Raw genomic sequence first — 27,309 nt, 5'->3', positions numbered from 1 at the left:
CCTCATTAGAACCCTGCAAGTGCAGCAGCTGAATGTTAGTGATTAATTCACTCCCATTCACGTTCAGTTCGCACAAGGACGCAGACAAACTGCTTTTTATTTAGAAGATTAAAAGAAAGGAATCTGCAACAAAGTTTGTTAAAATCCTTGTAATGTACATACAGAGGGGAATGTATTTTTTCTCAACAAAAGTGGAATCACTCTTTAAACCCTTGTTCTGCTTTAGGCCCCTTTCACACACTGAGTCCGTTCAGATCCGCCTGTCAGTTTTTTTGGATGATCTGAACAGACGCCCCATGCATCTCTATGGAGCATCAGATGTCAGCGGAGACATGTCTGCTGACATCCGATCCTTCAAAACCGGATGGATGGAACCCCTATTTTCCATCCGTCTGGTGGATCGGATGAGAACGGCAGCCGGTCCGTTCCTATCCGATTCCCCCATGGAGAAGAATGGGGACCTGACAGTTGTGTCTCCGCACACAGCGCGGAGACACAGCTGCCATCCGCCTGCTCAGCGGGGGATCGGCGGATCGATCCCCCGCTGAGAAAAACGGAGTCCGCCTGACGGACTCCGTGTGTGAAAGGGGCCTTGTTGCTTCCTGTGTCCCCTCTGGGGAGATAAACCCTCAATGACCTGGAACAAGCATACAACCAGCACCTTTATAGCAAGTCATTAGTTCCCATATTTACTGACAGTTTCCCATTAGGATGGATGCACAGGTTAAATATTGGGCAGATTTTTTTCACTGATTGTCTGTCATCATGATCACATGACTTAGAACCAGTCAGCATAGTTCCTGATTGTTAGTGTGAAACCAACTCTATCAGTGACTTCCATCCCAGTGGATCATAGATTTACATTCCATCAGCAAGGGGCATTTTTCTGAGAAATGTAAATTTGGCCATAAACAGATTGAATTTCAGCCTGTTTAGCAGGGACTGGCCAGTTTTTGATCTGTGTGTCCCCATCCCCATTCTACAAAGGTCAATAATTTAGATCAACTTCTGTCGAATGGACATGCTGGAAAACTTTTGTCCATCAGTGGCTGCAGTCTCTGATTAGTGTATTTTGACAGTGTTCAGTCCTGCTTTCAGAATACAATTTTCCGGCAGCTTAACCAAAATAAAAACTAACCATGTAGAGCCAGCTTTAGTCTACAGATTGTAGGTGGATTGATCCCCCACTAAGATAAACGGAGTCCATCCGACAGACGGGCTGTGTGAAGGGGGCCTTGCTGTGGGGGATGGGCTGATGGAGAAAATGGAAGTATAGTTGTTAGGTGTGGGTAGAATAGGCTGTAACATAACAAAATGTGGAAAAAGTGAAGCGCTGTGAATACTTTCTGGATGCACTGTACATGGTACAGCAGGCTCATATCAGGAATATGAAATGTTGGGGTAACAAACACTTTAACCTCTTGCCGACCGCCGCACGACAGTTAGCCCCTCACAGGCAAAGCGACGTAGTACTACGTCGCTAGCCTGTGAGGCTCTAGGGGGGGGCGCGCGCGCCGCTGGAGGCGCGCTCCCGCCCCCGCTCGTTCACTGACCCCCCCCGCGCGTGTGAGCGGCGGACCCGATGTCCGACGGTCACTCGCGATCGTCCGGTACAGCAGGAGAAAGGCAGGCGGCTAATGTAAACAAAGCCGCCTGTCATTCTCCCCTGTGTACAGCACAGATCATACGGTCCTGCTATGCAGTTACACACACAGCCACATCCAATAACGGTAAGAAGCACGCCCCTAGGGACACACTTAACCCCTCCTTCTCAAATAAAGTTAACCCCTTCCCTGCCATTGTCATTTTTACAGTAACCGTGCATATGTATAGCACTGATTACTGTAGTAATGTCACTGGTACCCCCAAAAGTTTCAAAAATGCCAGTCAAGGGTCCGATCTGTCCGCCGCAATGTCGTAGTCCCGCAAAAAAAATCGCCGCCATTACTCGTTAAAAAAAAAAACAACAAAAATCTTTCCCTTAGTAAACACAATAACTTATGCACAAACCAATCAAAATAGGCTTTTTGCAATTTTTTTTTTTTTACCAAACATATGTAGCAGAAAACAAATTGGCCTAAAATGTTAAAAAATTCAAATTTTTACATTTTTTGGGGGGAATTTCATATAAAAAAAATGTGAAAAATATTGTTATTTTTGCAAAATTGTCGCTATTTTTTTTTTATAGCGTATGATCAAAAAATCGCACAGGTAATCAAATACCGCCAAAAGAAAGCTCTGTTTGTGGGAAAAAAAGGACGTCAATTTCATTAGGGTACAGCGTCGCACGACCGCGCATTTGTCCGTTAAAGTCACGCAGTGCCGAATCGCAAAATAGGCCCTGGTCAGGAAGGGGGTAAAATCTTCCAGGGCTTAAGTGGTTAAGGGTTGCTTCACACCAGATGCAGTCCGGTGTGTTTTTATTCTGCATCAAAAATGCACGGACAATGTTTATCAAGGATTCCAATGGCCCTAGTTTACACTAGTGCAGTGCGCTCCAGTGCAGTCAACAAAAGAACTCCTCTGGATAGTGGCAAAATGCATCAAAACCGCACGGGAATGCACATGTCCTTAGTTGAGAGTAAGAAAAAAAAAAAAGGTGACAAAAGGCACCAGAACGCATCAAAAATGCACATGCAAAAAGCAGATCTGGGATGCAGAATTTGTGGTGTGAACAGGCCCTACAAATCAATGGCGCAGGGTAGAAAAGTCCTATTAGATGCAGTTACTGTTCAGGTAATCAGACAGCTGGGGGTACTATGGCTGCCTGAATACAATAGCCAGCGCTGGATATTTTTCCATCCACCCTGCTGCAGGCTGCTGGTCCCACATTAGAACAGAGATTATCATCCTTCCGCATGGGGCATGGTGGATGGGGGAATCTTTTGTTTCCGAATGATAAGTCTATTGAGTGAAATGTCCCCATTTAATCTCCCTTAGTGTATTGAAAATGTAAAAGGAAACATTGAATTGGTTTATATTGGCAGCAATACGTCCCGCAGATCCTTTTGTGTGGAGGGAATTATTTTCCAAGAAAAAAAGGAGTGGAATGGGCAGACCCACATAGGATAATGTTTACCTCCTCACTAAGGACAAGCTGTCTAGATGTTGCACAACATTAATAATCTTTAGAGCAAGAGCGTCATTCCCAGCACTCTGCTTTTGGTTGTTTCACAAAGCAGAAATTCCAGATCTTCCCTTTCCTGAAATACAGCATTGACTTGTTTGTCTAGATTGGTTATGGAATTTTTTTTCTGTCATATTATAAATCAACAGAAAATTGCGCAAAGTTCAAAATTCAAGAAATAAAGTAACAATTTCAAAATATCTAATACTTGAAGAAAGCTATATAAGGATTTTTATGTTCCTTGTATGGGCAAAGCAGAGGTTTAATTTAAAGTGTATCTAAACCCAGAAATAAAAAAGTAGTGTGTTAGTTTAACCACTTCTGGACTGAAAGGTTTTACCTCCTTAATGACCAGGCCATTTTTTGCAATACGGCACTGCATTACTTTAACTGACAATTGCGTGGGCGTGCAACGCTGTACCCAAATAAAATTGAGCTTACTTTTGGTGGTTTTTGATCACCTATGTGTTATTTTTTTTTTTTTTTTTTTTGGCGCGCTATAAACAAAAAAAGAGCGACAATTCTTAAAAAAAAAAAAAAATAATATTTTTTCTTTCTGCTATGTAACATTCCCAATAAAAAAAGAAAATAAAAATGTAATTTTTTTTCATCGTTTTAGGCCAATTTGTATTCTGCTACATAGCTTTGGTAAAAAGAAAAAAAATCCCAATAAGTGTACATTGATTGGTTTGCGGAAAAGTTCTCTAGGGGAAAGATTTATGCCATGTTTATTTATTTATTTTTTTTGGGCAGCGATCAGCGATTTTTGACACTTTTGAGGGGACCAGTGACATTTCCACAGTAATCAGTGCACTGTTACTGTACTAATGACACTGGCAGGCAAGGGGTTAACACCAGGGGCGATCAAGGGGTTAAATGTGTCCCTAGGGGGTGCTTTTGTAACTGTGGTGGGGTGTATTTACTGAATGAGCACAGAGACCTGTCTTCCTAAATAAGAGGAACACAGGATCCCTGTATTCATTACTGACAGAACAGCGGTCTGCCGTGTTTACAACGGCAGAACGCCGTTCTGTCTCCACAGTGGCAATCGCAGCCGCTGGACCTGCTGATTGGCTCCCCCTGTGGCGAATGGGCGTGCGCGCGCCCCCACTTGCGGTCCTGTTGCAGTTACGCCATTTCGTGGGACAGGGTCGACCTGCCGCAGTATATGTACTGCTGGCGGTCGGCAAGTGGTTATAGAAGGATTCCAAGTATGGATATTTTATACATGGTTACATGACCCGTGCTGAGCTTCCGGGCCTTCCGCATTGTGAACACGGGAGATCAGTCGCTCGGCACAGGCACCATTGGGGGAATGCTTTGCGTTTCCACCCTTTAGACTTGAAGAGGTTGATTTACTAAAGGGAAAGGGACTGTTCACTTTGAAAAGTGCAGTTGCTCCAGAGCTTAGTAAATGAACAGAAATTCTGCTAACTTGCATCATCCAATCATGTTGAAGAAAAAAATGCTGTTTTTTTATTTTATTTTAATATTCCTTTCATGAGATTGGGTATTTCATGGATCAACTGTACTTTGCAAAGTGCATAGTCTATTTGCCTTTAGTAAATCAACCCTTAAGTTACACATTAGCTGTCTTGGGAACCGTGTCAATGATTTTGCAAAGTCCAAGTATTCTATATCCACAGCAACTTCTTTGTGGAGGGTTTTGATTACTTCCTCATAAAAAGTGGATTTTTTTGACAACTTTGATCTTTCATGAATCCTTTGCTGACTAGCTTAGAATATTGTTTTCTAGCAAAAATTCTCTTATGTGATCTTATTAAACTCTCGAACATCTTCCCTACTATAGATGTTAGACTTGCAGGTCTGTATTCAGGGCCGCTGATAGGGAGGGACCACCAGTCTTCCTGTAGGGGGCCCGGGCACACAGGGGGGCCCCAACAGTACTGGGAAGGAGTGCAGGGACAATTACAACAGCACAGGGAAGGAGGGACAATTACAGAAGGAAGACCTGTGCGGCTCTCTGCAGCAGCTGAAAGCTGTTTCTCCCCCTCCTGCCAGCTTTCAGCTGCTGCAGGGAGAGACACAGGGCAAAGTTCCTGTAATTGCTTCTCCTACACCGATCCCCATCCCTGTTCTGCCTGCTTCTGGTCCCCTCTCCCCATGTGCCCTCCTTTCACTGTGTCCCCCTCCCGCAACGCTTCAGGCTTTCCTGTCCTGTAAAAAAATAACAAAATGTAAAAAAAAAAAAAAATAAGAATTAAAAATTGTAATGAATAATTTAAAACAATTATAAAATAATTGTAAATATTTTCTACAATTTAAAAACAAATGTAAAAACAATTTTAAAAAGGGCTAATTCACACAGGTTCTCTGTTATGTTTGTGTCTGCAAATAATGAATTTAGTGTATTTTTAGTGAAAGTATTGTCTTGTTATATTCGGGAGGTGGGGGGGGGAGCCCAGCCCAGCCCAGCCCTGCCCTGCCAGGTAGGCTGTATGGGGCCCCGTGATTTCTAACAACAGCCCTGTCTGTATTTACTTGGTAAAGACTTTGATTCCCTTTTTAATATAGGCACTACAATGGTTTGGTGCAGATCCATTGGTACCACGCCAATCATTAAAGAGTCTCTAAAACTAGAAACAATGGCTTTGAAATAACAGAGCTCAACTCTTTGAGAACACATGGGTGTATGCCATCTGATCCAGATGCTTTATCATCACCTTTACTGTATATTGTCGGTTTTTTGGACCATATCAATTTTGAGCCCATTTGAGGCTGCAACAATACCATTCCTATTATGGACTTCACATCCACCATTGTCTTTGTATGCACAGAGCTGAAGAAAGTATTTCATTTATTATATTATAATAAAGTATTTTAATATATAATAAATACCTGTTTTCCCTTTTTTTTTATAAGTGATCACATTCCCTCTGTTCTCAGCTGCGTAAGAGCCGGGGGGAGGAGAAGCAGCAGTACACTGAGCTACCCAGTGAATGGCTGTGCAGAGGGGGCATGTCAGGACAAGTGTGATCATTGGAGGAGAGCAAATTGAGTTCCCAGCATAGCTAGAGAACTGATCACAGGGTGCTATCCTGTTTAGTGTGGTCAGTTTTTATTAGGTAAGCAAAGGGACTGGCAGGAACACCAGGGATTTCACATAAAGGAAGCAATACAAAGAGAACAGGAGACTTTCTCATACAAGTACATGGTACAGTAGGCACATAGGAATATGAACACTGCTGGCCATAAAGTGTAAAAATCCATCTTCCCTGACTGCTATTGTATTCTGACAGCCGGCAGTCTGGCTGCCCACCGGACTGTTAGGATAACTAAACAGTGGCTGCTTCTGATTGGGCGCAGCCACTGTTTGGATGACGATTTTCTGACTTCAGTTAAAGGATCAAGGGATGTCAAGCAGGAAGGTGCCAAAAGGGCAGGCAGTCCTGATGAACATCGTTCTGTGTATAGCCATCTTAAAGTGGTTGTAAACCCTTACACATATCAGTGAAGTGACTGGACTCAGATGATACACAGAGATGAAACAAACTCTCCTACATAAGTTGGACCTATTTATCTGCAGTCTTCTCACGTTTACATCTGTTAAAGGTCCAGAATTTATAAAACGTATCTGACTGTCAGAAAAAAGGGGTGGAGAGCTGAAGTTGCACTCTGCAGAGCTCAGTGAGGAGAGGTCTAAGAGCTGATTGGAGGGAAGGGACCCCCCTCCCCCTTCACAGCACACAGGAACAGAGCTGAGGCTGTAAATCAGCTAGAGGTCCCTCCCCTGTCACCATTTTACTCTTGATGCAAGGAAAACTTGTCAGAAGTGATTCATGCTGATAGAGGAACAAAGCAGCAGACAGAAATTTCACTAAGTGTCCATTCACACTACCACGACTTGTCAGGCGACTTGTCAGCCTGACAAGTCGCGGTCCATTGTGTGCTACAGGAACCATTCTAATAGGAGCGACACAAGTCGCTCCGACTTAGAAAAAGGGTCCTGTACTACTTCGGGGCGACCTGCAGCAACTTGCATAGACATTCATTATATGAAATCCGTGCAAGTCGCGCTGAAGTCGCGGTGCACGCGACTTCACAGGTCGCCCCCGAAGTCATGCCGCGGTAGTGTGAACCGGCACTTAGTGCTCATAATTGAAACAAGTACACACTATAGAGGGATATGCTTTATTCATATTTCATGTCTGAGGTTTACAACTATTTTAATGTCGTTCAGTTAAGGCTCCATTCACACCTGAGCGTATTGTTTTCAGGCGTTTTTGGGATTTTTTCAGGCGTTTTTTGGCCTTTTTTTCAGGCGTTTTTTCAGGTGTTTGGAGGCAGGCATTGATATCTAACAAAAATGCTTGTAATCTGCCAAAAAAGAAGCTCATGTACTTTTTTTGAGCTTCAGGGGTTTTGCTTCAGGCGAAAAAACGCTCAGGTATGAATGGGACCATTGAAATGAATGGGATTTTGCTTTTTGAGCGTTTTGAGACTTCAGAGATGAGCGTTTTATGAGCTGAAATATGCTCAGGTGTGAACAGGGCCTTAGGGTACACATCTACTTTGAAGTTATGTGTCATCGTATGCTTGCATATGCCGTTCTATTCTAAAAAAGGGTACAGGATGTTCTTTATCGGCTCACATTTGTGTTAAACTTTCTCTTCTTGGGTTTCCTAGCTTGCAGCATATTATCTCTTGTACACAATGTTCCCCGGTGGTCTGTGTTTCCTTTTGTTGGCCTCTCATATACAGACGAGGTTAGTCAGCCTGGCCACACTTCCCTATTGTGCAATCTTGTAGTTTTCTTAGTGGGATCAGCATTGTTCTCTGACACTGACTCATTGTTCTGTGTAACACCTATAATATTAACAGAGTAGCAAGGATGGTATGCTTTGTGAATCAGCTGGCTAGGGGCTTTCTCATCTTGCCTGCAGACTGGTTTAACCCTGTGACTGGATACTAGAAATCAGCCTGGTCATCGAGGAACAAGGCTTTCAAATTCTTCCTGTTCTAGGCTCTCGTCAATGAAGCATCCTACCAATCACTCTATTTTTTCTCATCAGCAATGTTTCATACTACAGAATTCTAAATTTGATCAACAGGATGATTTAGTCTTTGAGCACACGGCAGCCTGTAGTAGTAAAAAGATGCTGCTAAAGTCACTAGAATTGTTCACAAAGTGACAATTTATACCTGAACCTTTTTTTTTTTTTGTGCCTAAAGTCGACATTTACACCTAAAGCCAACATCAAAACCAGCCGGCGTGTAAGGAAGCCGGTCGTTTGGCCGGCTTCTGACGAAGGATCATGACCGAAAATGGTCTGCCGGGAGTGATGGCCGTAGTGTTCTGGCAGGGAGGGGCATCCCATCCCGTCCTGTCCCGTCCCATCCTGCTGTCAGAACACAAAAGCACAGTAGGGGAGTACAGCAGCTCCAACCTGAGCTGTCAGTAGTAGTGTGTACGAAAGCTTAAGCCCACACGTGACAATGCGCCGTAATCGGAATTCCACTCTTTTTCACATCTTTTTGCTCTGTCGTTCGCTGCTTGAAGCTCGAAAAGCTACACGAGCTTCATCTGGATCTCTGTTGTGTGCTTTTGGCCCCACAGACTTTTATTGAAGCACCAGGAAAGCACGCTAGAGCTTAAAGTGTAACTCCACTTTTGTTGAGAAAAAAACATTCCTCTCTGTGAGATCGATGTACATTGCAAGGATTTTAACAAACTTTGTTGCAGATTTCTACCTTTTAGTATTCTGAAGAAATCATTGTTCCTCTGTGCTGAGTGGGTCAAATGGGAGTGGTTTCATAATTATCTATCGGCTGTGGCAGCTGCAGGGCTTTAATGAATAAATCTGCTGGGCCTGCATCCTTTTAGACATGTTCCTATTGGGAGTATCTCACCAAAAATGACATCTTTGTTGCAGGGGATGCCAGAAATCTGACTTTTATCTTAGGCAGACTTCTGGGAAAATTGGTGAGCCAATCACACGAGCAGAAAATTATGATTCTGGGGTGTGGTCAGTATAGATTCTGTGTACAGAACAACCCCCGGTAGCCATATTGCATTGCATTTTCAGAACATTACAACAGCTGCAGAATGAAAAGGAAAGGCAATTTTTAATAACATTCAATTACAATATGATTTGTGTCACAATTGTATACGCTATATTGTTTTTTCTTTATTTGCTGATTTTTTTTTTCCCCTACAAAAGTGGAGTTACCCTTTAATGCATGGTTTGTGCCTGAACAGCTGTTCTTTGTTCTCCTCACACCCAGGACCTTGCATACCCATGCACAGCCACTTGAAAAACACTTTTAAAAAAAACACACTTGTAAAGACTGTAAAAAAAACACCCACCTATATAAGCATTAATGCAGGATGAACCTGGCCGTACGCTATACAATATGATTGTGAAATCTTCTTTTAGATTCACTAAAAACCATGTTATATGAGGTGTAAGATTGGGTGCGTTTACCATGAGTTGCGCCAGTCCAAAACTGTATTTTAGGGCATGGCAGCCCACTTTTATTTAAAAGCAAGTCAATAGTTCATACACATAGCTCTTCCCATGCAGGGGGTTCTCAAAATCACTGTGAAGACATAACATTTAGCCTCCTGGCTCTCTTGTGGCAGATTTATTGCTTTGAGTACCTCTACAGGGTCTTCATGACTATCAAACCCCTTTTTGGACTTCCTGACCATCAAACACATTGTAGGGTTATGCTCGGATGCTGTACTTTAGCTCTACATCTTTCCTTGCAGCTTCCTAGCTGCGCTTGTCCCCCCTGGACTCTCTCTACAGCTTCCTGGCTGCTGCCATCCCACATGGACTTCCTCTCAGGCTTGGGCCTTCCTCTTCCCCAACCTGAACACCTTTATGCGCGGCAGTATCTCAGACACACTGACCTCCCTGAGAAGGGTGGGGCACTGAGCGCTAAGGCTGGCCATACATTATACAATTTTCTTGCACGATTATTCTTGAGATTTACCAAAAATATATAACAGGAGGTCAAACCTAAGCACTTTCAAATTGTATGTAGTCAGGCAGGCCCTTTCACTACATGGTTGTAGGTAAATCTAAAGTAAATTGAACAAGAACATTGTATTTTGTATGGCCTGCTTTACTCTGGCTCTGTTTTGAAGCCTGCACACACCTGAGCCATTATGTGCTTGCTTCTCCCAAAATCTGGCGTAAACTATCAATTTACTGAGCAGCATGGGGTCACACCGCCACAGAGGAAAAAGTTAAACCGTTAGTGTTAAAAAAGGTAGGCCCTTGTCCTACAAAGTTGATGGTGAATCTAAAGGAGATTGCACAATCAAATTGTATAGTGTATGGTCACCTTAGGAGTAGCAATCAATTGCTACTTATTTGGAACAAATGGCTCAAGCTGTGTTTTTGTAGAAATTACCCCTTGTGATGATACAATGATCTGAATGTGCAGTTAATCACTACTACAGGTTTCTGTATGCTACTTGGATATCTCACTTCCTAAGGCCCCTTTCACACATACGGTCCGTTCAGGTCATCGGTTAAGTCAAGTCAAAATGTATTAGTTTTTCATCCGTTTTTCATCCATTTTTCATCCATTCTTCATCCATTTTTCATCCATTTTTTTACATCCACTACCAATGCAAAATCGGATGAAAAACGGACCGTTTTTCGTCCGATCCGTTTTTTTGACAGATGAAAAATAGGACATTCATCCGTTCCAAAAAAACACATTGACGGAAGCGGAAGAAAACGGATGATCATCCGTTTTTACATAGACATGCATTGATGTCTGTTTTTCATCCGTCAACAGATGGATGAAAAAAGGACAAACGGACCGTATGTGTGAAAAGGGTCTTAGGAGCCATTTGTTCCAATTTGGCAATTGATTGCTACTTTTTGGACCCCATATATAAAGCAGGTGTAAGTCCTTAACAATAAATCCACACTAGGTCCAAAAACAAAATAAACCACTTGTGTACAGAATAGGGTTTCCATCCGCTGGACGGATGGAAAATAGGGTTTCCATCTGTCCAGATTCGACGGATCGGATCGGATGTCAGTGGACATGTGTCCACTGACATCCGATGCCCCATAGACATGCATGGGATGTCCGTTCAGATCCGCCCAAAAAAACGGACAAGCAGATCTGAACGGTCCGCCTGTGTGAAAGGGGCCTAAAGCTGCTGCTGTGCAATTGTGATACCAATAGTAACAAAACTGTGATGGTTGAGTCTAAGGGCCGGTATAAAAAGCCAATTAGGAGGTCGAACCCTATCTGCCTCAAGCTGCACTTGTAAAAAAAAAAAAAATGGTCCATTTGAGATGTATTCCACACTGGCATAACAGAGGTCAGGAAAGGCAGCCTAGATATCTTCTACAGCACGGGTGTCCAACCTGCGGCCCTCCAGCTGTTGTAGAACTACAAGTCCCATCATATCTCTGACTTTGAGAATAATATTTGCATTTGCCAGCCTTGCAATGCTTCATGGGTCCTGTAGTTCCGCACTAGCTAGAGGGCCACAGGTTGGACACCCATGTTCTACAGTATAGCTGTCCTTCCTTTTAAAGAAAACCTTTCCTGAGAGAAAAATGGTGGTTGCCATTTCTAGTTGCCTGGCTATCATGCTTGCCCTCTGGCTTCAGCAGTTTGAGTCACCAACCCAGAACAAATATAGAAATCAGGACTTCAAGAGGAGCTTCAGCCAGGTTACCATCGTCGGCTCTCCACTGTGTATGCGTGAGCTGCTCTGTGCCTTGTGAATGGACCTGCAGCCTCTTGAAGGGGGGGGAGGTGGAGTTGTCGACCCCAAAACTAGGTACCCACTAGGTCCCCCAAAAAAAGCTTCCTCCAAAAGGGGTAGCCCTGACTTTCCTGCTTTACATACTGGGTCCAAGTCAGGGCTCAAACAGTACTAAAACCAGGAGGGTTAGCATAATTGCCAGATTACTTTTTTTTTTACCCCATTGGGTTTTAAATAACTTCTGACAACCTTAACATAGTACTTTTGCCTTGCTCTCTAGCCTTCGCTGTACATTCAGAATGTATTTTAGGTCCATGAACATCACGGTCCTCATGTGACATCTTTAGACTTCAGCACCACTAATGACCTCCTACCATCTGAAGCTAAAACATAATCTCTGTGTACTTCTCATTTTTCCCACAAGGGGGAGATGAAATTCCTAGTTTCTCACACCTGGGCTTGTTTTCAAAGTTTCTGATAACTTCTTGGAGCTTATTGTTTACATAATTTTTTATTTTTTTTTTTAATGGAAAATGTCTAAGAAAATCTGATGTCATAGATCTCAGTCTCAATATAGTGTTTTTTAAAGGCTTTTAAATTAAAAAATAGACCTCTACCCAAAACGTTTAAATTCCTATGTTTGTGAAGGTCGTGTGTAAAATTAAAACGTTTAAATTCCTAAGTTTGTGAAGGTTGTGTGTAAAATTGTACTTACCAATTATTATTATTATTACTATATTAATAAATGTGAACAAATGTAAATAGAAAGACTTGCAGCAGTAGTACCATGACAGATAAGATGCAGACATGCGATCCTAGCTCTTCTTGCGCAGGTTAAGACTTTTTTTTTTTTAATTCTTTATTTCATAGCAAATACAAAAAGTACAGTGCATCCGGAAAGTATTCATAGCGCTTCACTTTTTCCACAATTTATGTTACAGCCTTATTCCCAAATGGATTAAGTGCAATTATTTTCCTACTCGGCCCTGCTTGGCTCTGTTTGGATTTCCACTGCATGGTACGGTGTTGGAACGGTTCGGTACGGTTTGGTACAGTTTGCTTTTCCACTAAAGTAGTAAGTGGGCGGGATAACAACGATTCTCTGACCAATCAGTGGCTAGTAGTGGCTAGTAGTGACAAACAGTCAAGGCTGCATGCAAAGGATTGTGGGATATGGTATTGGTACGGCCCTCTTGGAACCACAACCGAGGTGGTACTGTTTAAGCGAGCCGTACTGTTCGGTTCCATGTAGTGGAAAAGTGCCGCCGTAAGGTACCGAACCGTTCCAACACCATACCATGCGGTACCATGCAGTGGAAAAGCGCAAAAGTGAGCCGAACCGTTCGGTTCCATGCAGTGGAAAAGCGCCATAAGAACCCAATGGTCACTCTGACCGAGTTCCAGCATTTCTCTGTGGAGAGAGGAGAACCTTCCAGAAGAACAACCATCTCTGCAGCACTCCACCAATCAGGCCTGTATGATTGAACCTGATTGAACATCTCTGGAGAGATCTGAAAATGGCTGTCCACCGATGCTCCCCATCCAACCTGATGGAGCTTGAGTGGTCCTGCAAAGAAGAATGGGAAAAACTGCCCAAAAATAGGAGTGCCAAGCTTGTAGCATCATACTCAAAAAGACCTGAGGCTGTAACTGGTGCCAAAGGTGTTTCAACAAAGTATTGAACAAAGGCTGTAAATACTTACATATACATGGGATTTTTTTGCTTTTTATTTTTAGATTTCAAACAAACTTCTTTTACATTGTCATTATGGGGCATTGTTTGTAGAATTTTGAGGAAAATAATTGAATTTAATCCATTTTGGAATAAGGCTGTAACATAACAAAATGTGGAAAAAGTAAAGCGCTGTGAATACTTCCCGAATGCACTGTATATTACAATTATAACATACAGTCCTAGTTGACAAAAGAACCTAGCAGGCATAGAACCAAAAAGAATGCCTAAGGCGGTAAACATGTTGAACAGACCAAGAATAAAAATCTTCTCAAAAAGCCTGGAATGTGTTGTTCCTGACTATTGTTCAGGGTAATAGAGGCCAGAATTGGGTTTTAAATTAGGAAATCTTGTATGACTTTTACATATTTTATGTTAAATCCAGTGTTTAAAAAAAACGGTGTTTCTCTTACGTCCTCTGCGTTTCTTCACTAATGGGTTATATGCGCTCTCTTCAGGAGTAGCTAGGCAGTAAAAGCTTTCACTAGGCACTCTTTTATGGGCCGTCCTAGCCACATTACCCCAGACACACCCGCTCATAGAATCAGTTTCTTGCTACCCAGCTAGGTTCCTACTGGGACTCCGGTCTCAGTTTTTATTTTATCCTCTTTGAGAAATGTCGGCTTTCCACCTCAATGAAGATATCGTGTTGCCTTCGCTATGTGCGAACCCCAAGCATCCCAAAGAAATTGCCTTGCATTCGCTGGGTGTTGTTTGGGCTATTAGCTTTTACCACGGAATCTTTTTGCACGTCTGATTCTCTATTTGTCCTTCCAGAAGGATCTCGTAAAGGTTCAGCGGCATCTGCTGCAACCATATCAAAATGGATCAGACAGATTATTCAGGCCTATTCATTGAAGGATCAGGTTCCTCCTTTCCCTGTGAGGGCGCATTCTACTAGAGAGCTGAGTGCCTCTTGGGCTTTTCACCATCAGGCATCGGTGGCTCAGGTGTGTAAAGCTGCAACTTGGTCGTCTGTACACACAAATTTCTACAAGATTGCTTTGCTGGCATCCTCGGATGCTTCTTTTGGCCGCAAAGTTTTGCAGGCTGCTGTTTGCTGAAGAGACTGAATGTTACAGGGGTGAATTTTTGTTTTGTGGGTAAGCTCCTGTTGTTGGTTGAGCTTCTGTTGCCCTGTTGGCTACGTTTTTCAGCCTTGTTAAAACTTTAACAGTTGTTGGTTGCGTTCTTCCCACCCCTCATGCCTATACTGCTATGGGACGTCCCATTAGTGAAGAAACCTTCCAGAGCTGCGTCTGTCAGAGGACGTAAGAGAAAATTAAATTTTTGTAATAACTTACCGTAAAATTCTTTTCTCTGAGTCCTCTGACAGAAGCAGCTCCCGCCCCTCTGTTTGGGGTTGGTTGTGTTCTCCTTCACTGCTTTGCTATGAAACTGATTCTATGAGCAGGTGTGTTTGGGGTCATGTGGATAGGACGGTCCCTAAAGGCGTGCCTTGTGAAAGCTTTCACTGCCTAGCTACTCCTGAAAAGGGCGCACATAACCCATTAGTGAAGAAACCTTCCAGAGCTGCTTCTGTCAGAGGACTCTGAGAAAATAATTTTACGGTAAGTTCTTACAAAAATTCTATTTTTTCTTCTAAAACCTAATTTCTGCTTTTCACGTTGCAAATATTTCTAAGATTCAGCCAGCTGTTATTTTCACCAAATGATTATGACAGTTTAGAGTTACAGCAGTGATGGGAAAGGTTGGGTTTTTGCATGACTTTACAAAAAAATATATGGCTTATTTATAATGAAATTTAAATATTGTTCCTCTTACGTATTGAAGTTCTTTATCTTGGCAAGTTTGTCTTGTTCATAAGGGAAAATCAAGAGTAAAATATAACTTTTGTAGCGGGGTACATAGAAGTCCCATGTACCTTTCAGCCATTGACATAGAAAGGGTAGCCAGATACAGCGTATGCCCTACATAAAAAATGTCCTTGTAATTCACATACATTGAAATTATTTGAACTGGCAAATGTTGGATTATGATTCAGATAGTGCCTACAGGTAAAAATTATATAATTGAACAAATAACACATAAAAGTGACATAATGTATTTATTGAATTTATTTTCATGATCTAAATCCGGAGTTTCCAAACTTTCAAAACAAAGGGCCAGTTTCCTGGCCATCAAACATTAGGACAGATCTAGAAAATCGTTATAGAAAATGCCCACAAGGAGTCATTTCTGCTGAAGGAGGCAATTCCAGCTTTTGACTCTAACAGCCCATTCACACTGATCCGACTTGGACCGCGACTTGGTCAGCCTGACAAGTCGCGGTCCATCGCGTCCCATAGTGTAGTACAGAAACTGTTCTAATAGGAGCGACACAAGTCGCTCCGACTTAGAAAAAGGGTCTGTACTACCCCGGGGCAACCTGGAGCGATTTGCATAGACATTCAATTTTATGAAGTCAGTGCAAGTCGCGCCGAAGTCGCGCTGCACGCGACTTCACAGGTCACCCCGAAGTTGGATCCGACATAGTGTGAACGGAGTCTAAAGGTCAACATACTACTTCCACATTACAGTATTACACCATTACATCTATTAAAAATTTTTTGAATAAATGATTGAATGGCAAATTGTTCTTGTGTTCTTATTCAACAATATCACATCGATCTGCAGTCACTGTTTGAGAGAAGTATTAATTATTATTATTATTATTATTATTCTACAGGATTTATATAGCGCCAACAGTTTGCGCTGCACTTTACATAATTTTTGCCTGTATAAATACACTATATTATCAAAAGTATTGGGACGCCTGCCTTTTACATGCACATAAACATTAATGGCATCCCAGTCTTAGTCCGTAGCGTTCAATATTGAATTGGCCCACCCTTTACAACTATAACAGCTTCAACTCTTCTAGGAAGGCTTTCCACGAGGTTTAGGAGTGTGTCTTAAGGGAATGTTTAAACATTCTTCCAGAAGCGCATTTCTGAGGTCAGACACTGATGTGGACAAGAAGTCTCTGCTCTAATTCATCCCAAAGGTGTTCTATCGGGTTGAGGTCAGGACTCTGTGCAGGCCAGTCAAGTTCCTTCACCCCAAACTCGCTCATCCATGTCTTTAAATACCTTGCTTTGTGCTCTGGTGCATAGTCATGTTGGAACAGGAAGTGGCTATCCCCAAACTGTTCTAACAAAGTTGGGAGCATGAAATTTGTCCAAAATGTCTTGGTATGCTGACGCCTTAAGAGTTCCCTGACTAAGGGGCCAAGCCCAACCCCTGGAAAACAACCCCACACCATAATCCCCTCTCCACTAAATGATTTTAGAGACACTCCTAAACCTTGTGGAAAGCCTTTCCAGAAGAGTTGAAGCCGTTATAGCTGCAAAGGGTGGGCCAATTCAATATTGAACCCTACAGACTAAGACTGGGATGCCAATAAATTTTATGTGCGTGTAAAGGCAGGCATCCCAATATTTTTGACAATATAGTGTATTTTGAAAAAGACCAACAATTTCCGTGGTATGTACTTAATTGTTCATATGACCATATGTCTTATAGTTCGAGAGGGAAATTGCAGTTTTTTGGGGTAATGCAAGTTAAATGGATTACAGTGAAATATGTACCAATACAATGAATCCCTTTTGATCTAATTGGCTGTTGTGCTGATATCATGTATCAGGACCCTGGCCCGACTGTGCATCATGAAGACGACAACCTACATCATCACCTGCAGCGTATGGAGAGTTCACTGAACATGTTCGCAGAGGAATCTGACCAAAACCGGCTTCTCACTCATATAAGCCGCATGGTGTTGGAGTTTAACCGACTGGCAAGCAAAGTAAACAAGAACGATATGAGGACATCAGTATTACAGGTATAAAGTTATAGAAGCTCAGTTGAAGTCGCCAAAATAAGCGATGAGCCAAGAAGATCTTGTACTTGACACCTCTGTTTTCATAGTCTACCCTTCATTTTCCTGTAAGCAGTTTTGCAGTTTGTCTAATTATGGCATTAGACTTGCTAGCTGTCTAATTCCAGCACCCCCGCCTGCTGTACATTCCCCTGCCTAAAACCACCAATGCATAGTGGTCACCGAAGGGAATCCTCCTCTGAAGTGATCCTTACATTTAAAAATGTTAAAGCTGAATTCCACTCCCACTATAAGCACAATAAAAGCTAAAAAAAAAATTTGGAGCTGCACCTGTTGTTACCTTTTTTTACACAAGTAGACTTTAGGCTTCTCGGTTGAATACCAGCTAGCATCATTTAACCCACTTCCTCTGAGCCCAGGCTATCATACACTATATTACCAAAAGTATTGGGTCACCTGCCTTTACACGCACAGGAGCTTTAATGGCATCCCAGTCTCAGTCTGTAGGGTTCAATATTGAGTGACCAACCCTTTGCAGCTATAACAGCTTCAACTCTTCTGGGAAGGCTGTGCACAAGGTTTAGGAGTGTGTCTATGGGAATGTTTGACCATTCTTCCAGAAGCGCTTTTGTGAGGTCAGGTGCTGATGTAGACAAGAAGGCCCGGCTCGCAGTTTCCACTCTAATTCATCCCAAAGGTGTTCTATCTGATTGAGGTCAGTACTCTGTGCAGGCCAGTCAAGTTACTCCACCTCAAACTCACTCATCCATGTCTTTTATGGACCTTGCTTTGTGCACTGGTCCAAATCATTTGGTGGAGGGGGGATTATGGTGTGGGGTTTTTCAGGGGTTGTGCTTGGCCCCTTTATTCCAGTGAAGGGAACTCCTAAGGCATCAGCATACCAAGACATTTTGGACAATTTCATGCTCCCAATTTTGTGGGAACAGTTTGATGGGGGGCCCCTTCCTGTTCCAACATGACTGCTCACCAGTGCACAAATAGGGTCCTTAAAGACCCAGATGAGGAATTTTGGGGTGGAGTAACTTGACTGGCCTGCACAGATTCCTGAACCAAACCCAATAAAACACCTTTGGGATGAATTAGTGCGGAGACTGCGAGCCAGGCCGCCTCCTCGACATCAGTGCCTGACCTCGCACATGTGCTTCTGGAAGAATGGTCAAACATTCCCACAGACACACTCCTAAACCTTGCGGACAGCCTTCCCAGAAGAGTTAAAGCTGTTATACCTGCAAAGGGTGGGCCAACTCAATATTGAACCCTACGGACTAAGACTGAGATGCCATTAGTGTTCATGTGCATGTAAAGGCAGGTGTCCCAATACTTTTGGTAATCAAGTCTAGATCTGCCTCCAGTCTTTGACTTTACAGTGAAGGAGAAGCAGCATGGTCATGGGCTCGTCTCTGTCACTCTGCTTTCTTTTCCTATTAGTATGTTCCTTGTTAGAACGGATTGGCTCCTTCTGCTGCTTCTCACTTTAAGCTCTGCTTTACAGGGATTGCTAACGGCTAATACCAGGTAAAATTCAGGGACGTTCACTGCTTGTATTTAAAAAAAATATTTATTGATGTATTAATGAATACAAAACCACATTCATTTGTTTCTTTTTTTTAATTGGCCTAGAGTTCAGCTTTAAATATACCTTCCTAAGACTTTATGTTGGTGATTGTAGTACCATTAATGTACTGTTTTTATTCTTATGGAATGTATACTGTACACGATGTACTCCACTGCCTCAATGGAAATTATATTACAATGAAAAGTCCTGCCTGTAAAAAGAAACAAACTATTATTATTTATTAGTCAAAAAAGCCTCTTCTGTGCCCCTGATGATATGATATGATTTAGTTTCACTTTGCTATGGGGCCTGTTTTTTGACTTGATGGCTAGGCTTAGAGAAAGTAAGGTTTAGTCAGTCCCTCAAGTTCACTACGAAGCTGTAATGAAGTGTGATTTCATTCTGTATCTTATAGACATTGTGTGAACAGCTGAGGAAAGAGAATGAAGACTTAAGGTCTAAACTGGAGGCTGACTGGAACAAAAGGAGCCAGGTTGAGCAAGCTTTGAGGTAAGAGGCACCATGTGTAGCCATGCCATCCAGTTATTTCCAAGATCCATTCTTCACAGAAGTACAGGCATATTTATGGGTCAAGATCAGGGATCCTCAAACTACGGCCCTCCAGCTGTTGCAGAACTACATATCCCATGAGGCATTCTAAAACTCTGACATTCACATACATGACTAGGCATGATGGGAATTGTAGTTCCTGAACAACTGCCATAGTTTGAAGACCCCTGGTCAAGAAGAACTCTAGGAAGTCATGTTCATATAAACTGTCTTAAAGTGATTGTAAAGGTATTTAAAAAAAAAAAAAGTATGTCATACTTACTTTCTGAGCAGCTCCAATCCTCCTCTTTCACGGCCCCCCACTGGCACTCCTGGCTTCTCTCCCCTTATCAGTGCTCCCATAGAAGCCGCTTGCTATGAGGGCACTCGTTTCAGCTCGATCCCAAGATGGGCTCTGTGTTTACATTGACACACAGAGCTTGGCCCCTGCTCCCTCCTCACAGGCTCCCACTACAGTCTCCATGTCCAGTGAGGAGATAGTTGCTGCTCTTTGGCACAGCGCTGGATCAAGATCAGGCTTAGGTAAGTATTTAGGGGTGGCTGGAAGGGAGCTTAACACAAAAGGGATTTTTTTTTTAAATTACAGTGATATTAAACCCAAAAGCAAACATTTGTTATATTGCAGCTTACCAATTCTTAGATGTGATGGCTGTGTTAGTTTCCTTTTTTTTTGGATTTCTTTCTTCTGTTTTAATCTGGTGATCCAGAAAGTCTGTTGTTTTTCAAAAGCACATGCTCTCCAGCAGAATGTATCGGTTTATATGGATGAGACAAATCACCTAACACAGGCAGGGGTGATTAAAATTATCAGCTTTTATTCATGTGGAGTAGACTTACGCAAGAACTGGTGCTACCTAGTTTAGTAGACTGCTTCGCAAAAGGGTTAGATGTGTTTATAAAGCTTAATTCCAGGATTTCAACCACTTTGTAAAAAGTGCAGGCACACTATGAGTTAAGTCTAATGAGGTGCATGCCACCTCCTGAACTTATTTCTATTTTTTATATCTGACATATTTATGACTCTGCTAGAGGATACACTCAGGACTGTGAGAGGAGAAAAGCGCACACAGCAGCTATACCTGCCCCTCTGCTCTGCTGTCCGTTCACAGAAGCCTTTGTATTTTGTGAATGAGTTCACATAATACAAAGGCTTCTGTGATTGGGCAGAAGGAGAGAAGAGGCAGACATAGCAGCTGCAGCGACTCTACTTAAATATGCTGAGATCAGCGTCAGGCTCTCGTAACTTCCGGGAGTTTTATAAACCTGTCAGATGTAAATATTATAGATAAGTCCAGGGGGTGTTATGGACCTTGTTGAACTAAACTAATAGTATATATTTTTTTGTTTTACAAAGGAGTTGAAATTCTGTCATTCAGCTTTAAATATACAAATGAATAATTTTAACAGGTAACCGTGTAGATTGTTGAACCATTTCCAAAGGTTTTTCAACCTTTTTTCAGTCAGGGCATCCTTTTAGAACTGTGCACACACTGGGGCATACCAGTCTGAGGGCTCGTTCATAGCGTCCGAGCATGCGCTTTTTTGCGTGTTTGAACACATTACATTTTTTAATGGGCACGAACATACAGGCATTTGCTAGATGCATGGGGGTGTCATTAATAAATAACGGCACCCTCGCGTGACTGCAAAAGGCAGCACATTTTTGTGCGGTACAGGAAAACATGCGATTTCACATGTGTTACCTCACTGCAATTGCTCCTCCTAGTACAAACATTGTGTGGGTTGTGTGTGTGTTGTGTGTGTTAAGTCCCAGGCAGTGCGACTCTGAGAGGGGAGAGGGAGTTCAGCTTGTACGGCTCCCTCCTCCTCCCTGCAGCTTTGTGTACTTTTGCTGTGTACAGAAAGCTGTAGTGCCACCCGACATGTCCTTAACAACCGACGACGTCATCGGTTGGTAAGACTCGGGCGAGCAGCCCGCACGGCTTTCTGCTTTGCCAGCAATAGTACACATAGCTGCAGGGAGGAGGAGAGCGCCCTATGGGCTGTGCTCTCTCTCTCTCCTCACAGAGTCACACTGCATGAAAGTTAACACAGAGTAGTGCTTTGACCATGATTTGGCCGCTGCACCGCAGTTGAAAAACCCTGCTCTGGGTCATCAGTGGGTTTAGGGTTCTGATGCTGCAAGGTGTTTTTATGTTATTCATTTGTGTCATTTGGCTAACCTTGATGGACGTGTCCTTTTTTCAACCTGACTAAACTATGTAACTATATAAATTGTACATTGTGGCCTTTTTCTTTTTTCCTCATTGGTTGGTTGACCTCCCTGAAGATATGAAAACCTGGAGCTCAGAAAGTTAATTCTAGACAAAGGGAAAATACCAGTAAATAATATCACACCAACAGGGGAGGACATCGCCAAGATAGAGAGTGCCACACATCAACAGGTAATAACCTTAAAAGTCTCCTTCCTGTGTGAATCCAAAGTATGACTATCTAATAGGTATTTATTGTCCTTAAAGGATCTTTTTCTAAAAATACTAGTTGCCTGGCTGTCTCTGGCTTCAATACTTTGAGTCACTGCCTAAAACTTAGTTAATAAGCACAGATGGACAGATGTTTTGTTTGTTTTATGCTATGGACTTGCTGTACAAAGCCCTCCTGCATTGAAACCATGTTTGTTTTCTGCCTTGCTATAAAAAAGGGGAAGGACAGACCTACTTGGATTGTTCAGGATGTCCCTGTCCTGTGCATTGTTTACCACAGCCAATATCAGATGAGCCTGTCCACTTTGCACCCCCTTTTGAAGCTGGTTGCCTCCATTCCAAGCCAGCTGAGACAAACACTGGCAAGTATTTTAAGGATTGACTTAGTTGCACCTGTTTCAAGAGATTCGTTAGCCAAAAATAAGTACAAATATGTTTAGCTTGGTGGAGAAAAAAATACAATTATTATGTCCAGCATTCTTGGGATTTGTGATATCCATTAATGAGAGATGATTACCAAAAATGTAAAAATATTTCTTTTTCGTTCATTGAGAGACACAAATCTTGATCTTCTTAACCATTGGGTTTTGCTGCCCCCTACAGGAGTAGCACACTAGGCAGAAAAAAAGTCTGACTACGCCTATGGGCAGTACCAGGGGGGTATACCCCCTCTCTCTGCTATAGGCACTCAGTTTTTTCTGCCTAGTCAGGAGTAAAGATCTAGTTCCTTGCTGGGATCTTTGGTCCTGGCAATTTTTTTTTGATAGATTTTATTTCTACTGTTTTTTTCCTGTGAGATCTACAATCAACTGCCGGACTGGGCGATGGGCTGGATAATCTAGATCCAGAGGTCACCCCAGTCTGGCCATCGAGCTCCGTGCTAAGTTGGCCGCGTCATAGCCCCACCGAATTGGGGGCTGGCCTGCGAGTTAAACGTCTTCTGTTGGTCGCATATGACCCGGTCTTGGCCAGAGTTGCAGTGTTCCTCCTGGCCGACAGCCCCCCCCCCCCATTTTGATGGAGAGAAGGTTCTGTCTGGAGCGGTGCCTGTCTGGTTCCTGGTATGGTAAGTAACTGTCCCCCCCCCCCACCCCTGGAGGGTTTTGGGGTGGACATGGGATGGTCGGACTCCCAGGTTCCCCTCCTTCCCATTAGGCATCCCCCCTCATCAGTCTTGTGGTCCCTGTGGGCCATCTGGCCCCCCCTCCTTCACTTATGCTGGGGCTGTAGGGTGGTCTGGTCCACCTCCTGGGGTGGGGACAGGGTGCTGGGGGAGCGCCGCCGGTGACCGGGCGATTGGCTGTAGGGGGGAGTGGGTCTGTACCTAGTGGGGGCTCCTGCCAGGGCCCCCCTTACTGCCTGGGCCATTTTCTGAGGCATAGGGACCCCTCCTTGGTCCCTGGGAACCTCGTGGTGCCATGCGGGGCTGCCATTTTGTTGTAGCCTGTGTGTTAAATGCACAGTGGACATGTTGGTGTAGTCCGGCGGCCATTTTCCTGAAGCGCCCCTCGCCGTCCCCTGCCTCCTCTGTCTCCTCAGATCCTGAATCTAATTCAGCCGCTGCAGACATGGGTCACTCTACCAGGTCTGCGTTCTGAGTTCTGATATAGTATCTGAGTTCTTAGATAGTGAGGATGATTCCTCCACTCCTGTCCCTGCGCACTAAAAGGCGCTGGGGGACGCACTGATTGTATCTGTGCATGAGACCTTAAAGATGGAGGACGCAGCTGAAGATGCAGCAGAGGCATCAGTTCCCTTTGGCGCTCACAAACCATCCAGAGCAGCAAAGGGGTTTCCTTTCCCCTCCTATTTTGACAGAATTGCCGCTAAAGAGTGGGAACGACCAAAGACGTCCCCTTGTGGTCACTAAGCCATTTGCTATGTGGTACCCCTGTGAGGAGTCCCTTTTTAAAAAAAGGACTGTTCCCCCCGGTGATGGACCCTCCGGTTTCCTGATTGAACAAGGCAACCATGATTCCGGTTCAAGAATGTTTCTTTCCAGTCCTCTCTGCCGTGTACATTCCGGGGGTGGAAAACTGGCAGGCGGATTACCTCAATTGGCAGGCATTGGACCAAGAGGAGTGGTCCCTTCATCTGGAGGTTTTCATAAGTTGTGTTAATCAGGTGGGGCATCCTTGAGGTGGATCTGTTGGTGTCTTGGCTCAACAGAAAGGTGCAGAGGTTTATGGCATGGTCATGGGACCCTCTGGCGAACGCCACAGACATGCTGGTCGTCCCGTGGGGTCAGTATTGTCTGATTTATGCTTTCCCTCCATTCAAGCTTCTGCCAAGACTTCTAAGCAGGATCAAGGCAGAAGGGATTCCGGTCATCTTAGTGGCCCCGGACTGGCCTCTCCGTGCTTGGTATGCCGATCTGGTGCGGCTGGTCACAGACATTCCCTAGAAGCTTCCTCTCAGGGAAGATCTGCTGTTCCAAGTGTCAATCTTTCATCCTGTTTTAGAGTCGCTGGTTTTGACGGCTTGGCTGTTGAACGCCAGGTGTTGAAAGATAGAGGTTTGTCTGAGTTGGTGATTCCAACGCTGTTAAAAGCTGGGAAATCTACTTCTAGGAAGATCTACCATCGTACGTGGAAGACGTACATCGCGTGGTGTGAGTCTCTTGGGGTTCATCCTCGCTCTTTTTTTGGTGGCTAGGATCTAGACCTTCCTTTATTGGTGGGTTGAGCAGAAACTGGCCTGCCTTGAGTACTATCAAGGGTCAGGTGTTGGCCTTGGGGGTCTTCTTTCAACTGTCCTTGGCCACACACTCCCTGGTGTGTACTTTTCTTCTGGGAGTTCTGCACTTGGCTCACCAAGTGCCTTCTCCGTTGCCGCCTTGAGACCTCAATTTGGTGCTCTCAGTCTTCCAGAATCCTCCTTTTGAGAATCTTCGGGATATTCCCCTGCTTATGCTATCTCAGAAGATGCCTTTTTGGTGGCTATCACTTCTGCGTGCAGGGTGTCAGAATAGGCGGCGTTATCCTGTCGTTCACCTTACTTGGTAGTTCACAGAGATAAGGTGGTTCTTCGCCCCTGTCCATCAGCCTTCCAAAGGTTGTCTCTGATTTTTATTTGAATGAAGACATTGTGTTGCCTTCCCTGTGCCTCAGGCCAAAACATCTGAAGGAAATTGCTTTGCATGCCTTGGATGTGATCCGGGCAATTAGGGTGTACCTGGAAGCTACGGAGTCTTTTAGGAAGTCAGACTCACTATTTGTGCTCACAGATGGGCTTCGGAAAGGGTTATCTGCTTCCTCTGCGACCATTTCCAGATGGATCAGACAGACGGTGACTCAGGCCTATTCCATCAAGGGTCAGGTTCCTCCTTTCCCTGTCAAAGCGCACTCTACTCGGGCGCTCAGTGCCTCCTGGGCTTTCCGTCATCAGGCGTCCGTGACACAGGTTTGCAAGGTGGCCACCTGGTCGTCAGTGCACACTTTCACAAAGTTCTATAAAGTGGATGTATTGGCATCTGTGAATGCTTCTTTTGGCTGCAAGGTTTTGCTGACTGCTGTTTAGAAGAACTTGTCCTCTTTGAGGGTGTATTGTTTTTTTCAGGTGGGCTCCAGTTGTTTTGGTTAAGCTCCTGTTTACCTGGTTGGCTATAGTTTAGCCTTGGTAATTTCTTTTTCGCTGTTCCCACCCTTGGTGTTGAACACTGCTTTGGGATGTCCCAATGGTTAAGAAGATCAGGAGCTGTGTCCGTCAATGAGTGAAAGAGAAAATGGTATTTTTGACTTACCGTAAAATCCATTTCTCTGATGTTCATTGACGGACACAGCACCCACCTCTCTGTGGAATTGTAATTCTTCTCACACTGCTTGTAACAAAACTGAGTACCGATAGCAGAGAGAGGGAGTATACCCCCTGGGACTGCCCATAGGCATAGTCAGACTTTTTTTTTCTGCCTAGTGTCCTACTCCTGTAGGGGGCAGTTTAACACAATGGTTAAGAAGATCAGGAGCTGTGTTCGTCAATGAACATCAGAGAAATGGATTTTACGGTAAGTCAAAAATCCCATTATTTCCCGTGTACTTGTCTTAGATTAGATAGAGTGGTAAGTTTAGCCCAAAAAAAATAAGGACAGGAATAAGTGTGTAATCAAATCCAATAGTACTAAGCTTGTTATCTCTATCAGGAAATCTGTAATACAGAACAACTTCCATTTTTACTTCTCAGACTCCTCTTTTTTTTTTTTATATTGTGTTTTGTTGTTCTCTTACACAACGCTGTGTACTTGTCAGTGGAAATGTACTATACATTTGTGTTATGTGTATAGCCCTCATTTGTATGTTTTTTTTTTTGTACAGTGCCATAGGAAATGATGGAGCTATATTAACTATTTATAATACTTGGCTATGTATTCTAAAGTGACCCTCAGGGGGTCAACTGTATACAAAAAGCATTACCAATAAAAAAATTAGTATTACACATTCCGGTCCAATGGTAAAATTGTCTCTCTGTAGCAGAGCTTTCAGCACAAATTTTAATCAACTCCTCCAGCTGGTTGAATAGCGGGTCCCCTCCACTGGTCACTGTGGTTCCTCCTGCTGACCTGTAATCACGTAGAACACAATAGTGATGTAGGGGATGCTGGCAAGACATGCAGCAACCAGTGGGGGATGCGCTCTTCTACATACCCGAAAGTTTGAAATTAAATCTGTGAAGTTTTACTAAACGGGCCAAAAAGCAAGCATTTATAATACCACTTTCTTCACCGTTATTTTGTTGACTGCATGACAGGGTTATTTAAAGTGGTTTTAACCCCAAAGGTAAACATTTTATTATATTGCAGCTTGCCAATTTTTAGATATAATGGCTTCAATAGTTTTTTCTTTTTTCAGCTTTCTTTCTTCTATTTTCATCCGGTAAACCAGCAAGTTATTTCTGTTGCTATTTAACACTGGCAGGGGTGCATACAATGATCTGCTTTTGTAATATTTTTTATCCCAGAAGGAGAAAACTGTTTGCTGTAACAGCCTAAAAAGTATTAGCTGGAGTGTGTCTTCAAATTGTTAGTGTATTTAAATATGCTAGTACATCTAACACTCCCCTCCCCCAGATTGACAATGCTGCTGTCCAAAGGTGCCCCTTCATCCATAGTGGGGGCACTCTAAAGCCTACTACATAGCTGAATGTGGCCCGGCATTGGCAAGTTCAATAGAAAGCGGCCCGTGTGTATGGCAACCGGTCCGACATAAGCCGGTCATTCTAAATTTGATAACCAGGACATTCGAAAGAGGATGATTAAGTCACACAGTAATGAAAAGATGCTGATAAAGTCACTAGTACATAATCACTAAGAGGTTTATTTA

General features: G+C 43.3%; 1 protein-coding gene across 2 annotated transcripts in view; it reads left to right on the top strand.

Annotated features, from left to right (window-relative positions):
• Positions 1–27,309, top strand: part of TNIP1 (TNFAIP3 interacting protein 1) — a 143,043-nt gene that overhangs the window by 84,201 nt on the left and 31,533 nt on the right. The window contains exons 6-8 of one of the 2 annotated variants that reach the window (XM_082254126.1): positions 17,213–17,407; positions 19,396–19,490; positions 21,841–21,955. In XM_082254126.1, the coding sequence (XP_082110252.1) occupies positions 17,213–17,407; positions 19,396–19,490; positions 21,841–21,955 (405 nt within the window). The remainder of the gene's footprint in view (positions 1–17,212; positions 17,408–19,395; positions 19,491–21,840; positions 21,956–27,309) is intronic. The other variant, XM_082254127.1, reaches the window with a different exon arrangement.

This window comes from Pelophylax lessonae, assembly GCF_965119305.1.
Source record: "Pelophylax lessonae genome assembly, chromosome: 4".
NCBI lineage: Eukaryota > Metazoa > Chordata > Amphibia > Anura > Ranidae > Pelophylax > Pelophylax lessonae.
Note: the sequence above shows the minus strand (reverse complement) of the source record. Positions and strands in the feature narration are given on the sequence as shown.